General features: G+C 43.0%; 1 protein-coding gene across 2 annotated transcripts in view; it reads left to right on the top strand.

Moving 5' to 3' along the window:
- The window catches only part of SARS1 (seryl-tRNA synthetase 1), a 20,419-nt gene extending 5,069 nt beyond the window's left edge, over positions 1–15,350 (top strand). For both annotated transcript variants that reach the window (XM_072834852.1, XM_072834854.1), the window contains 10 exons: positions 2,384–2,454; positions 5,855–5,932; positions 7,104–7,262; positions 8,242–8,385; positions 9,133–9,288; positions 12,175–12,396; positions 12,968–13,097; positions 13,402–13,559; positions 14,243–14,372; positions 14,962–15,350. In XM_072834852.1, the coding sequence (XP_072690953.1) occupies positions 2,384–2,454; positions 5,855–5,932; positions 7,104–7,262; positions 8,242–8,385; positions 9,133–9,288; positions 12,175–12,396; positions 12,968–13,097; positions 13,402–13,559; positions 14,243–14,372; positions 14,962–15,119 (1,406 nt within the window). In that variant the 3' untranslated portion in view covers positions 15,120–15,350. The remainder of the gene's footprint in view (positions 1–2,383; positions 2,455–5,854; positions 5,933–7,103; positions 7,263–8,241; positions 8,386–9,132; positions 9,289–12,174; positions 12,397–12,967; positions 13,098–13,401; positions 13,560–14,242; positions 14,373–14,961) is intronic.
- Positions 15,351–15,605: the final 255 nt, after the last annotated feature.

The raw sequence follows: 15,605 nt of genomic DNA on the forward strand, positions 1-15,605 counted from the left end.
TGCTGCCTGTGTTTGTTTAGGAAATCTTTTCATTCCCAAGTTCCTGAAGAGATTTTTCCAATATATTTTCTAGAAGTTTTATTACTTTGCCTATCACATTTAGGTGGATGATTCATTCCACATTGATTTTGGTATATGATGTGAGATAGGGATGAAGTTTATTTTTTTTCCCATGTTGCTCCAATTGCTCATGATAAAATGTAGGAACCTAGGAATGGAAGGGAACTACCTTAATCTGATAATAGATATTTATCAAAAAAACCTATAGCTAACATTCTTAATGATGAATGTTGAATGCTTTCCCCCTGAGTTGGGAACAAGACAAGTATATCTGTTACCACCACTTCTGATTTACATTGTGCTGGAGGTTCTAGACAGTATGATATAAGGCAAAAAAAAAAGGAGGGGCTCCTGGCGGCTCAGTCAGTAGAGCATGTGACACAATCTCAGGGCTGTGAGTTTGAGCCCCATTTTGGGTGTGGAGCCTACTTAAAAAAAAAAAAGAAAGATTGGAGTAGAGTGTGATGACCGATGGTAATTAGATTTACTGTGGTGATCATTTTGCCTTGTATACAAATATCAAATCATTATGTTGTACACCTGAAACTAATACAATGTTGTATATTAGTTATACCTCAGTAAAAAAAAAATGATTGGTATAGAAGTAAAGCTGTCATTATTTGCAGATGACTTGATTGTGTATGCAGAACTGAACTACTTAAATTTAGCAAGGTCACTGTATACAATATACAGAATCAATGATATTTGTACATACAAATAACAAAAAGCATCTGATGCCTAGAATACATTTAGTAAATGACATTCAAGGTGCCTACACTGAAAACTGTAAAACATTGCTGAAAGAAATTAAAGATAATGAAGGAATATGCTATATTCATTGATTGAAATAGCAGTTATATTATTTTTTAATTGTTTTCTTTTCAGCACCTAGCATGATGTTTTCTTTTTTATTCCCAGCCCTTAACACGAGACCTTGCAAATAGAAGGGACTAAATAAAGTTTTTAAAAACTTTTAATTTCAAAATAGTTATAGATTCACAGGAAGTTGCAAAAATAGTACAAGGAGGTCCAGTGTACCCTTCACTCAGTTTCTCCCACTGATGACGTCTAACACAACTGGTACAGTATCAAAGCCAAGAAATTGACATTGCTACAATTCACAAACCTTATTCAGATTTCACCAGTTTCACATGCACTCGTGTGTGTGTGTGTGTGTGTGTGTGTGTGTAGTTCTATGCAACTTTATCCCATGTGTAGATTTGTGTAAGCACTGTCACATTCAAGACAGGACTATTCCGGGATCCCTGGGTGGCTCAGTGGTTTAGTGCTGCCTTCAGCCCAGGGCATGATCCTGGAGTCCCGGGATCGAGTCCCATGTCGGGCTCCTAGCATGGAGCCTGCTTCTCCCTCTGTCTGTGTCTCTGCACCCCCCACTCTCTCTATGTCTATCATGAATAAATAAATAAAATCTTTAAAAAAAAAAAAAAAAAGACAGGACTGTTCCATCATCACAGAGATCCCGCTTACTGTCCCTTTGGAGTCCATTCTCTCTCCCCTCTCCTCTCCAGGCCCTGGTGACTATGTTTCTGTTCCCATCTCTCTAATCAGTGTAATGAGAAAGTAGATGATTTTGTACTAATGTTTAGTTCAAGTTTGGCAAAACCTTGAAAAACAGCTGCCTAGGAGCTGTCTCATTTCTATCAATTACACCTGTCAAAAACTTGCTGTTTACCATGTTGGTGCTCAAGCTTGGATTCAAGAGGTTCTACTTTTGCTAATTAGACTTAGGTTAATGAACCATAATACCAACATATTAGTTTGGGCCAGAATACCCATGTAGGCTGATTAGTGCACCGTCTTCCCTCCAAAGAAACTAAAGCATAAGAAACTTACTATTCTCCAGGATGCCGGGTGAGATTTCTGTCGAGCAAAGGGAGTAACATTAACCATTTCTGGCAGAGAGATGCAGCCACCAAGTTCATGGGACTAGAAACAGGCCTGCTCTCACTCCAGGTTCCAGTGCTTACCACACAGTTTTGTTAATGGATTTTAAGACGATTGAGCAGGTTACAGTTACTTGAGTTTTTCCCAGGTTTCTCAGATGTGTTACTCAACTGTGGCATCATCCAGGTTATGATACTTCCCAAATTCAGTCCCAGAAGGTAATTTCCCTTGTCACCAAATACTGGGGGAACCCCATTGTCACCAATATTTGCCAACTAAATTTGGGACTCTAAAGCTGTAAGATTTCACAACTTCATGAGATCCTTTAGCTCTGACTGTTGAGCTGTGATGGGGGAACGGGTGTTGTTCTTAATTATGTGCGTATCTTTGATATATTCTTGGATTGTTTATTCTTCAGGCAGATTTCGGGCAGACAACTTGAACAAGCTGAAGAACCTATGCAGCAAGACAATTGGAGAGAAAATGAAGGTAAGAGAACTAGGTAACAGCCTTGAGAGCTTGAGCCAGAGGTATTTCATCTTACTCTTAGTTAATACTCACATAGTTTCTGACCTAGTGTGTAACTAATTCTGTGAGACACTGAATTTCTTCCCAAAGGGGCAGATCTTTAAAAAGAAAGGTAGTGGGCAAGGGAACTAAGAAGTACTTTCAGGGATCGGGGAGTCCATCTTCTGTCTTTGGATAAGTCTTAGTGCCTTGGGGTTGTTGTAACAGAATACCATAGACTGGGCGGCATATAAACAAGAGCAGTTTATTTCTCACCATTCAGAAGACTGAGAAGTCCAAAATCAAGGCGCTGACAGATTTCGTGTTGGTGAAGACCCACTTCCTGGTTCATAGACAGCTGCCTTCTCATTGTGTCCTTACGTGGTAGAAGGGAGCTCTCTGGAGTCTCTTATAAGGGCACTAATACCATTTATGAAGGCTCTGTCCTCATGACTTCATCTCCTCTGAAAGACCCCACCTCCAACCGCCAGCACATTGGGGATTAGGTTTCAACATGTAAGTTTGGGGGGCACAGAGTCTGTATGTAGCCAGGTAAGATTCTTGCCACATTGCTCATTCGTTGCCTGTTTTGTTTTTATAATAAATATAAATTCCACCAGCAATCTTATTCAATTATTCCTTTTTTTTTTTCTTATCCAATTACTCCTTAAGTGTAATCTACAGTGCCAGAAAGGTTTTCTTAGGGCGGACTTGAGATTTCTGTCTCACTGTAGTCATGCTCTTTAATGGAAAGAGCACATATAAGGAGTCCAAATCCTGGATTGTTGGCTGTGTGACTTTAGTCAAGTTAACCTCTGAGCTTCAGTTTTCTCATCTGTGAAATGACAATACTAACAGTTAACCATAGAACAGAATTGTGAGAACGAAATTTTTTAAATGTGGAGAACCTGGCACAATGCCTAGAACATTGTAGTTATTCTGCAATTGCAAGTAACAGCGGAGGGCAAGTAGTTTCTGGCCTTCATCCAAAAAATCCTTCCTGTGCTTGAAGAATATTAAGTTTTAGTTTGGCCTTGCTTTGGTATCCAGAATAGTTTATGCTTTTAATCTTTCTTCAAAAACATCCTCTTAGCCCCTTAGTCATTTTTTAAAAAAACATATTAACTGCTCCCTCAAACCTGTCTCATTTTTAAGTTGTAAACCTCTAAACTAAACCACAAAATCATAAAATTTTGGAACCTGAACCAGTAAAGAGTATAATAGAAAGACTCCCTCCGGATTCTAGTACCTTACACTTCACAGATAGTCTGAATCCTTCTCTTTAACGGTATTTTGTTACACTTTCAGCTTGTGATTGGCTGTGGAAATTGATACCAATAATCATACAGTTTTCTTCCTTTGGGACTCAAGATGCTTAATATTTGCATGTCAAAGTCCCCATAATTATGTTAATTCCAGCGTGCACTCCTGCCTGTATATTCTTTGGAGCACATATATAGATAATGCCAGCCTAGCATTTTCCTAGCAAGAAGATGGGAGTGTTTTCATTTGCAATAGCGTTCTTATATCCCTTCATTGTAGCTCCACAACCAGTGTTAACTTACTGTCTACTAAGTTACTCCCTTACTATGCATTAGAATGGTTTTAGGGGCAGCCCGGTGGCCTTCAGCCCAGGGCGTGATCCTGGAGACCCGGGATCGAGTCCCATGTCAGGCTCCCTGCATGGAGCCTGCTTCTCCCTCTGCCTGTGTCTCTGCCTCTCTCTCTCTCTCTCTGTGTTTGTCATAATAAATAAAATATTTAACTAGAATGATTTTAGCAGTGCTTTCATTTGTATAGCAGTTGAAAGTATTAAAAACTCTTCTGCTTACATCTCATTTCGGTAGTTTTTTTTTTTTTTTTTTAAGATTTTATTTATTTATTTATTCATGAGAGACACACACACACACACACAGAGAGAGAGAGGTAGAGACATAGGCAGAGGGAGAAGCAGACTCCATGCAGGGAGCCGACGTGGGACTCAATCCCAGGTCTCCAGGATCACACCCTCGGCTGAAGGCGTGCTAAACCACTGAGCCACCCAGGCTGCCCTATTTTAGTGGTTTTGATCTTTGCTGCAAACCTGGAATATGCACAGTACATTTGTCAACCTTATTAAAAGGGCAAGAGAATAGGCTTAGGAAATTAAGGGTCTTGCCTAAAATCACATAAATTAGTTGTAGAGTCAGAACTTGAACTCAGGAACTTGAATTTGCTGCCCTGAGGGATTATCAGATAACAGAGGGGCCTCAGCTCTCTTGGCTACTAAATGGAAAATCTTGAGATTTAGGCCATTTATTTCAACCTCAGTTGTCTCTGCTTATTCTTAACAAGACTCATTCTGAGATTTTCAGACTTTTGCAGTTTTTAAAGATGATTTTGCTTGAGTCACTGAAGGATGTAAGTTTGTTATGGTTAGCATCCTGACTTCTCACTTTAGTATATGAGAGTGTATAATAAATCTAAAGAATTTCTATGCTTTACCCTCAGAAGATTTAGTTCTTTATAAGACTCAGCTTTGTGCAGTGGTATATGAGGTTGTATAAATATAATTGCCTATTGTTAAATGTATGGAATTAAAAAAAAATCTTTAGGACATTGCACGTGATTTAGTCTTGCAAAGCAGACCCTGAACTTCCTCAACTTGTTTTTATGCAAGTTTTGCTGAGGTCTTACATATCTTGTTATTATAGCCTTTGATAATTTTCTTTAATTCCTTTTAATTTGGGAAGAATCTGACTCTTAAAATTATCTTCTTCACGGCTCTGGGCAAGGATTGGAAATGATTTGACAAAATATCATAAAGAAGGAGAAGAGAAACCAGAGAGGAGAAAATCTAGCCCTGGGTATGTTCTATGGTTTTGCCAAGTTGCATTGATTGCTCTAAAGTTAGTTCCAGATTGTGACTTTTTTCCTCAAAATTTTTGTGTTCCTTAGCGTCCTAATATTCTATTATCCTATCCATTTTTTCCTGTTAGCCTCAGTGCTGGAATTGTTCTTAGTGTGTGGACAAGGTTTCATAAATTCACACCCAGGCACTTGCCCCAGAGCTGGACAGTAGTGTGAACCTTTTCACACATTCTTGGTGCCCATAACTACTCTATGTCCAGGGCAGTCATTCTTCTTACGTTCCTATTGATGTCAGCTTTCTGACCTCGCTGGATTAATTGATCTGTCCAGGATCAAAAAAGCTAGAAAGTAGCAGGATAAGGACTCGAAACTTTCTTGCTTCCAATTTACTAATTTTTTTCTCTCACGTGTTGTAGCCTTCAGATATATAGCAAGTTCTGAGGTTTGTTTATATATTAATCTGGGGTGTACTTATAAAACTATGTCAGAAATTTTCTTTTATTTAGTAGTATTGTTTTGTTTCCCCTTGCAGAAAAAAGAGCCAGTGGGAGATGAGTCCATTCCAGAAGATGCATTAAATCTTGATGACCTCACTGCAGACACTTTAGCTGTAAGTTGTTATCCTTCCCTTTTCTAGGCTGGATTTCTGTTCTTCCATCGTAACTCTGTTCCTAGACAAGTGAGTGCTGACACTTGGCGCCACACAGCATTGTGGCATCCTTGAATGTGTGCAGTGGGGAAATGTCCCCCTCCACCCTCGTTGGACTCCATACTTGAGTATTTATTAGATCGAGTAGCCGGGGACGGATGAAGTGGAAAAGTCAAAAGTAGGAAGAAAAGATAAAAGGAGCCAAGCTATGTTTGGTTTATAGAAATCTGTTTTCACAAAGTCAAGGAATTTTTCAATTTATTATAATTCAGTAAATATTCACAACAGTGAACCTAGAAAAAATAATTTTCAAGTTTTTTGGTCACCAAACCCATTCTTAAAACCTATAACACAAAAGCACAGTGAGAGCATAAATACACAAAAACAAAGTTGCTGTGCCTGAAGGGCTGAGTTGGGGGTGCTGTTGCTGTCCAGCCCCACTTGCTAAGGGCTCTCCTGTCCCCAGGAAATCATAGTTTGAAACACTTGCAGGAAGGAATCCAAGGGCAGCCCTGGTGGCGTGGCGCAGCAGTTTAGCGCCGCCTGCAGCCCAGGGTGTGATCCTGGAGACCCGGGATCGAGTCCCACATCAGGCTCTCTGTATGGTGCCTGCTTCTCCCTCTGCCTGTGTCTCTGCCTCTCTCTCACTCTCTCTCTCTCTCTGTCTCTATGAATAAATAAAATCCAAAAAAAAAAAAAGGAAGGAATCCAAAATAGCTTAAGACAGGGTCTCTTACTCCTAATAAATTTATAATCTTCCTAGGGAACAATTAAATGTAGTACATAAGAGTGCTAAATCAGGAAATCAAAAAGTACAAGTTAAGGGAAAGAGCTCTTAAAAGAGCTAGAGGGTTAAAACCCCTGAGATATGTAGGAATGAAAGAATGGCCAGAATTGATCCATCTCTGCCTTAGGTACCCCAGAAGAAAATGCCAATGCATTTGTAAGGGCAAAACTGTGTACTGGTGTATGTGTGTGTGAAATCTCAGTTCTTTGAAAGCCTTCATTACTGATTTGAAAAATGCTATCACAAGGGTTGTCATTAGAGCACAACAAGGTTAGGACAACAGAGTCTTATTCCTACTCTGTCCTCGGCTTGCTGTTGCTTAAGTCCTGGCCTGTTCATCTACAGAACCTGAAAGTCTCACAAATTAAAAAAGTCCGACTCCTCATCGATGAAGCCATCCTAAAATGTGATGCTGAGCGGATAAAGCTGGAAGCAGAGCGGTTTGAGAACCTCCGAGAGATCGGGAACCTTCTGCATCCCTCAGTGCCCATCAGCAATGATGAGGTAGGTGTGGGGTGCCACAGCAGGCTGCTGCCTAGCCGGTGCTCCTCTCTGTTGGGGAGGGAGCAGGGTGGGAGGAGGACAGGGAAATGCTGGCACTCTCTGTATAATAGGCCTTGTGTCAGAACCAGGCTCTTTGTATATTCGCTCTGCCCACCAATTGAGAATTGAAAGAGTCAGATTGTTGCCTGATTGGCAAGTAGCAGAGACGGCAGGTAGGAGGAGACTCCTGGCACAGAAATCTCGTCTAAATCCGGCTGCTGTCCTCCACTGCGTGTTGCCCGTGGTAGCAGTGAGTCCTGTGGGAGGGATCTGCTAAACCAACCTCACCCCTCACCCACACCCTGCAGAGAAGCTGCAGGTTGAAGGGAAATCTGCATGATAAAAGTTTCCTGCTGAGTGGGAGCTTCCCCGGCACAAAGCTGCTCTGAGCCCTGCCTTTGTTCCCTGACACCCCAGCCATGGCTGGGCCCATCTGTGCCTCTTTCATTCATTCCCTGGTGAACGAGCATTAAACTCATTGCAAGCTAGGGTGGGAGACTCGGGAGGTCAGGGCCCTGAGCCCGCCCTCATACGGCCCCAGGACCAATGAGAGCCTGGAAAAAAAAAAAATCTACATTCTCCTCTGTACCCCAGGCAATGCTGATGGGGGGTGGGGGGTCCTGTTGCTAGATTTTCAGGGAGTCATTTAAAAGGGTAAAAAAAAAAAAAGTGAGAATACAACAGATCTCTTAGAAATTCATGATTTCAGTTCCATGGCTAGAATCACTACTAAGAATTTGTAAATTATTATTTCTCTTTTGAGCACAAATGCTCTAGCAAATGCCCTTCCTTAGTCTGTATACGCAATGACCAAAACCTGGTGTTTGAGTTAACCAGTAGTTCTGCAAAGCTCTAGGTTGTTCTTGGAATGGGGTTTGGAAAACTGAGGTTGTGGAATTCAGGGATCATGCATCTTTCTCTCCTGGTCTTGTTTCCTTAGGATGCTGACAACAAAGTAGAGAGAATCTGGGGCGATTGTACAGTCAGGAAGAAGTACTCTCATGTGGACCTGGTGGTAATGGTAGATGGCTTTGAAGGTGAAAAAGGGGCCGTGGTGGCTGGAAGTCGAGGTTACTTCCTGAAGGTAAGAGTCAGGAACCTGTGGCGATGGGATTATAAAGAAAGAACTAAAAAAAATATGTGTGGAAAACATAACCTATTTAAAAAGGCCTACAAATCCGCCACTTGTTTTCAGCCTTTCTACTGCAAACGTACTGGCAATTAGGTGCACTTCTCTTAGCCAGGAGAGTGCTGCTCAGGATTCCCTAGAACAAGAGCCACTACATGACCCTCCATAATGAATATATGTTGTCCTGACTGAATCGGAACAGTCTGCCTTAGTGTAATTGGACAGTCAGACAAGTAACAAAGAATCAGGACCCACTGTGATGAGTGCTGTGGTGTGAGAGCTGTGAGCACAGGTAGGCAGAGGCAGCAAACCCAGATCAGTTGGGACAAGGGGCAAATGAATTCAGAGGAGACTTCCCGAAAGGCATGGGAAAATAATTTTGGAGATACTGTACATATATACGTATACATAAGTATGCTCTAACATATACGGAAACCCAGTGTTTTAAGAACTAGTGCAAAAAAGCTCTCCCACGCAGCCTGGGCACATAATCCTTTTTTCTTCACTTTGCTTTTCCTTACAGTGTGCCTAGATGATACGCTGGACATTAGTATTAAGAAAGACTCTCTTGAGTCAGGTGTTGGGGTTCACAGTCTTTGCTGGCCTCCTGCATATCCCCAGTTGCCTCTGAGTGTAAATTTTAGCAGATGAACACGATGGCAACAGAACCCAATCACACAGTGCTTGTCTCTGCTCCTTTAGGGTGTCCTGGTGTTCCTGGAACAGGCGCTCATCCAGTACGCCCTTCGCACCTTGGGGAGTCGGGGCTACACTCCTATTTATACCCCCTTTTTCATGAGGAAGGAGGTCATGCAGGAAGTGGCACAGCTCAGCCAGTTTGACGAAGAACTTTATAAGGTGAGTAGCCTGGGGCAACACAGCAGACTGACTTAAGTTATGAAGTTTAACTTCAAGGACACAGAGCAGTGCTGCCCAGTAGAACTTCCTGCGGTGATGGAAATACTCTGTATCATGGCTGCCAAGCACTTAAAATATAGCTAGTACAACTGAGGAAGTAAAATTTTTATTTTTATTAATTCTGACTTAAATAGCCACATAAGGCTAGTGGCTACCATACTGGACAATGTAGACATAGAGCCTGTTTTGACTTTCCCAGATAATCTACATGACTTTCCTAAATTGAGCATACTTTAACACCAGGGGCTTTGAAAAGAAGCATACTTTTTGAGTGCTTGGATGGAAGACTATTATAGAAGTGGCTGATCTTCCCCTATCCTCCTCCTCCTATCCCCAAACTGGAAGTTTCTAGACAGCGAGACATATTTTCCTTGGGATGGATGTGGCTTCCAGTTTGTGGCTCTTTCTCAGCCACAGACTATCTTAGGGAGAGCCAGAGGATTCACGTTGAGAGTCAGGTCATTCTGACGAGCTGGTTCCAACACCAGCTGTGGTGCCCCCAGTCTATACCTAGCACTCAGAATTTCTAGAGTGTCTCTGCTAATGGCTGCCCCTCAACAGCATAGTCCACTCTTCACTTGTCTCTCCCCTTCAAGACCATTCTGTCAGAAGGGAGTGACTTGGCTCTTATTGGCAGGAGTTAGACAATGCTCTTGGGCTCACCTGACTCACCTTTAATAGAACTTCTTCCCAAGGAGTCCTATTGATGAGTTCTAGTTATGTTTTCATTTAAGATACAGTGGGAAGCAAAATACTCTGTAAACCCTGAGCATTAGTCTAACCTTGGTATTCTCCCTCTCTTCTTCCCTTTCTTTCTATAAGATTTCATTCATTCATTCATTCATTCATTCATTCATTCATTCATTTATAGCAAGCAAGAATGCGTGACGGGAGGGCCAGCAGGGGAGAGAGAATCTCAAGCAGACTCTGCATTGAGCATGGAGACCAATGCAGGGTTGGATCCCATGACCCTGAGATCATGATCAGAGCCAAAATCAAGAGTCAGACACTTAACTGACTGAGCCACCCAGGAGTCCTTTCCTTTTCTTTTAGTGAAGAAGGGAATGTTCATGTATCGGCCAAAATCTGCCTTCTTTTCTTGTTTTCCTCATTTCAACCCCAAGACTGGATAATCACTTACAGAGCTTTAGAAAGATACCCTGCAGGGAACATCAGAGAGAAACTTGGTTTCTCATGGAGGATTATGAGAGAGACACTAGGTAGTAGGTACCTCCTATGTTTCCTGCATTTTCCATCTCTTCTCCAGATACTTCTTGGATCCATATATGGGAAGAATCACAGGTCCCCATAGTGAGAGTTTGGGCTGGCACTTCTTGCCTAATAATCTCAGCTTGTGACTTCTCTGGAGCAGTGCTGTCCAGTAGAACTCTCTACTACATTCCCAGTAATGGGAATGTTCTGTATCTACTGTCTAGTTGACAGCACCAGCCATATGTGGCTGTTAAGCACTTGAAATGTGGCTAGTGGCTAAATTCCCCCAGTCAAGTAGCAACATAGTCTTCTAGGTCCCCAAATGCTGACCCAGAGGAAGTTTCCTCCCTTCTTTTTTTTTTTTTTATTATTTTATTTATTTATTCATGAGAGACACACACAGAGAAAGGCAGATAGGGAGAAGGAGGAGAGGCAGAGGGAGAGGCAGGCTCCATGCAGGGAACCCAACTGGGACTTGATCCCAGGACTCTGGGATCACGCCCTGAGCTGAAGGCAGACACTCAAGCACTGAGCCACCCAGGTGCCCCTCTACCCTCCTTTTTTAAAAATTAAAATAATACCACATGATAAAATTTGGAAATGATGGGGGAAATCATCTTCTTTTCCATTACCTCATAGTTGTCATTTTTAATATCCCTTTGGGGGCTTTTTTTCATATATATATATCATTTTCTCGTATTTCCCTCACAATGTGTATAAATTGCCTCAGCATTATATCAGAAGCATTTTTCAGTGTTACCTCACAGTCTTCATAACCAACATTTTTTAAATGGTTACATAATATTACCTGGCCTGGATGTAGGATAGTCGACTCTTCCCTTGTTGAAATATTTAGGGGACTTCTTTTTTTGCCATCAGTAAGTAATGTTACAGTGAACTTTGTCCTGTTTATACCTTTTTTTCTTCTGTGTTACTTTCTTTAGCTGAACACCAAAGTGATTCTTCAAGGAGTGTAACCCTAGACTAACTCATAAGCACCAAGAAAGCAGAGACTATCTCCTTTTGCCCAGCATTGGCAAACTTGGCATTTAATAAATGCCTAACAAACATTTGTTGAGTGGATTAATTTTTTTTAAGGGTTTTATTTATTTATTCATGAGAGACACAGAGAGAGAGAGAGAGAGGCAGAGACATAGGCAGAGGGAGAAGCAGGCTCCCCATAGGAAGCCCAATATGGGACTCAATCCCAGGACTCTGGGATCACGCCCTGAGCCGAAGGCAGACACTCAACCACTGAGCCACTCAGGCATCCCGAGTGGATTAATTTATACTGCTACCAGCTCAGGTTTAATTGCACTGCCATCATTGGCCACTGTACATTATTTATAAATGCTTCATTTATTAGATAACTAAAAAACTACTATTATAGTATTTTATCTCCTATTAATTTGCATTTCTCTGATCCCTAGTAGGGATCCCATTTTTGGAGTGACTCATTCCCTCCTTTGTCTTTTTAGCATCCCCTGCTCGCTTCTAGGCAGAGATTAAAGGAAATTCTTCCCATCTCATCACTGGAATCTTCCCTGTGCTTTCTTGCTCTGGCTGAGGTCCTCATCCCTCACTCTTAACTAGTAGAGGTCCCTCCTCCTACAGGTGATTGGCAAAGGCAGTGAAAAGTCTGATGACAATTCCTATGACGAGAAATACCTGATTGCCACCTCAGAGCAGCCCATTGCTGCTCTACACCGGGACGAGTGGCTCCGGCCGGAGGATTTGCCAATCAAGTATGCCGGTCTGTCCACTTGCTTTCGCCAGGAGGTGGGCTCCCATGGCCGAGACACCCGCGGCATCTTTCGAGTCCATCAGTTTGAGAAGGTGAGTGGTCAGGTTGGGGTGGGGAGTAGGACCCTTCTCAGTCTCTCCTAGGTGGTTAGAGGAGAGGCAGGCTCTGTGTTGCTCAGACCCACTCTGGTTTCCGTCTTCCCTCTTGCCGCCTACCTCTGTTTCTACCTGAGAAGCACATGCTAGAATGGCTGTGAGCACAACTCTTGAATCAGGCTGCCCGAGTCCCAGTGGCAGTTCTGCCGCTTAGCTGTGTGACCTTGAACAAGTTACTTAACCTCTCCGCACTCAGTTTCCTCCTCTACAAAAAGAGGAGGATGATAGCTCCCGCCTCATTAGGCCTGCTGTGAGGATTCAGCTAGTTGGTGGGATAAAGTACTTAGAATAGGACCTGGCGTGTATGTGGTAGGAACTCCGTGGAGCTTTGTTCTTGCAGCCGCGTCCAGCACCAATCTCTGGGCCGGGGCGGGCGGGGAGTGGGCAGCCTTGCCTGACTCCCAGTGGTGTAGGAATAGGTCTTCACTGCAAGGCTATCTCCCATTTCAGCCCTTTAGTTTTTTCGCCCCATCCCATTGTCACGGTCTCCTTGGGTCCCTCTCTGCAGATTGAACAGTTTGTCTACTCATCACCACATGACAACAAGTCATGGGAGATGTTCGAAGAGATGATTACTACCGCAGAAGACTTCTACCAGTCTTTGGGGATCCCTTACCACATTGTGAATATTGTCTCAGGTATCCACTCCCTTTCCCTTGTCCCACGAACACTACCCTCACCGGGTGAGCTGCCACACAAAGAAATAGCTTGCAAATCCAATTAATTGTTCACATTAATTAAAATATCACACTCTTGCCACTTGGGAGTATTTGGTGATAAGAATATCTGGGCATGATTTCATTCCTGGGGATAGGATGAGAATTAAAGAATTCCTCAGGTTTGCTAAAGGTCAGTCTTCCTTTTTTTTTTTTTTTTTTTTTTAAGGTCAGTCTTCTGAAATACCATCCCTCCTTCATGAATTCTAGGGGTTTTTCCTTACAGGTTCTTTGAATCACGCTGCCAGTAAGAAGCTTGACCTGGAGGCCTGGTTTCCGGGCTCAGGAGCCTTCCGTGAGTTAGTGTCCTGTTCTAACTGCACAGACTATCAGGCTCGCCGGCTCCGAATCCGATATGGGCAAACCAAGAAGATGATGGACAAGGTAGGTGACCCCTCAGGAGATGGGAAATAGGGCCTCATGTAGAACAGGTCCATCTTATTTCTCAGTCCTTAGAGAACATTATGTCCCAGCATCATGGGAAAATCTGAACTTCTCAGTCTAGACCAAAAAGGGAATCTGAAAATGACTTCTACTGCATCAGGACTGAGTCCTTTTAGCTAGAAACCTGAATCTAGCTCTATTCTACAAGGTAATTCTAGCTCTTCTCTTTGAGGCTTTGTTTTCTCTGACTCCAGATAAAGAATAATCCCCATTTGTCTACAGAAGACAAGTTGAAGGCCCTATCTTCTCTCTCACCCAAGAAGGTCTGGGTTTGTAAGTTTATCTCTTCAAACCCAGTTTTCAGGCCCTAATCTTTTCCAAGTAGGGACTTGAAAGGGGTTAAAAGGAGAGGCCACCATGGAAGTTTCCTCCTGCCCTCAAAGGGCCCAACTCTCCTCCGTTTGCTAGGACTTATTACTAGTCTCTCATGGAGGTATGAGGAATCTTCCTGGAATTGTGTAATAGGCAATAAATACTAAACAGAATGTCAGTCTAGAGAAAGATCAATAATGCTTTGGATTTGGATAGTTACAGTTGGGGGAGTCTGGCTGAGTGGTTGGTTCCTGGTCATGAGTGAGACCAGATTGAGTTCCATGCTCCTTCTGGGGACCCTGTCTTTGCAGGTGGAGTTTGTCCATATGCTCAACGCTACAATGTGCGCCACCACTCGCACCATCTGCGCCATCCTGGAGAACTACCAGACGGAGAAGGGCATCGTCGTGCCTGAGAAATTAAAGGAATTCATGCCACCAGGTAAAACTGCCTGTCTAGCCCATCTTCCTCTTCTTCTGTCTTCATAATCCTCTAAATATCGAGCCCCCTTTCAGAATATATAAACTTTTTTTGTTCAGAAACAGTCCCCAGGGACACTTGGGTGGCTCAGTGGTTGAGCGTCTGCCTTTGGGTCAAGGCGTAATCCCAGGACTCTGGGATCGAGTCCCACATCGGGCTTCCTGCATGAAGCCTGCTTCTCCCTCTGCCTATGTCTCTGTCTCTCTCTCTTGCTCTCTCTCTCTTTCTCTCTGTCTCTCATGAATAAAAAAATAAAATCTTAAAAAAAAAAAAAAAAAAGAAAAGAAAGAAACAGTCCCCAAAACTTTCCCTGTCTTCTGGTGCTGGGCATTACAGGGGCAAAGTTGAGAAAGTAGCCACTAGAGGTATGACATCCTGTTTAAGTGCAGCTAAGATTCAGACTGTGGAAGAAAAGAATTAATGAAACCAGTTCCCATCATGGGTGCCCTTTTGTTCATAGGGATCATTGTCTCATGGAACTCTCCCCAGAAGTCTTTGGGCTTTGACTCCTGAGAAACGATAGATTATTTAGTTGGCTCTCTCCCTCCAGGTCTCCAAGAACTGATTCCCTTTGTAAAGCCTGCACCCATTGACCAGGAGCCATCAAAGAAGCAGAAGAAGCAGCATGAGGGCAGCAAAAAGAAAGGGGCATCAAGAGACGTCCCCCTAGAAAGCCAGCTGCAGAACATGGAGGTCACTGATTCCTGAACATTCCTTCCTCCCAGTTTGTCAGGCTTTCATTTCTGTCCACTGGGATCTCAGAGCCTGCCCACGGGCAGGGAAGCCAGGCACCCACTCATCACCCGCCCCATCTGACTGCATTGCTAAAAGGGGAACAGTCTGCCATGTACAACGCGATGTTCCTGTCTCCTTGCATGGGCATAGGATCCATTCTCTGATGACTGATGAAACCATGTAATAAAGCATCTCTGAGGAAGACTAGGACTCTTCCACGGTCTTCTGCCCAGGGCTCAAACCCTGTCTCTGACAGTTCTCCCTGGAACCACATTCACTTCTGCTTTTCCTCTAAAGAAGGCTATTCCATTTAGCAAGTCAGCCAGCCTTTGAGAAGGTAGGTGAAGGCAGGGGTAGATTTAGGAAAAGCTTAAGAGAATGAAAACTTTGAGTCTTAGACACACAGGCTTGCAGGACAAGGACCAGACCCTCCTCTGGAAATTCACCCCTGCATAAAAG

The sequence above is a fragment of the Canis lupus genome, chromosome 8 (assembly GCF_048164855.1).
Source record: "Canis lupus baileyi chromosome 8, mCanLup2.hap1, whole genome shotgun sequence".
Lineage (NCBI taxonomy): Eukaryota > Metazoa > Chordata > Mammalia > Carnivora > Canidae > Canis > Canis lupus.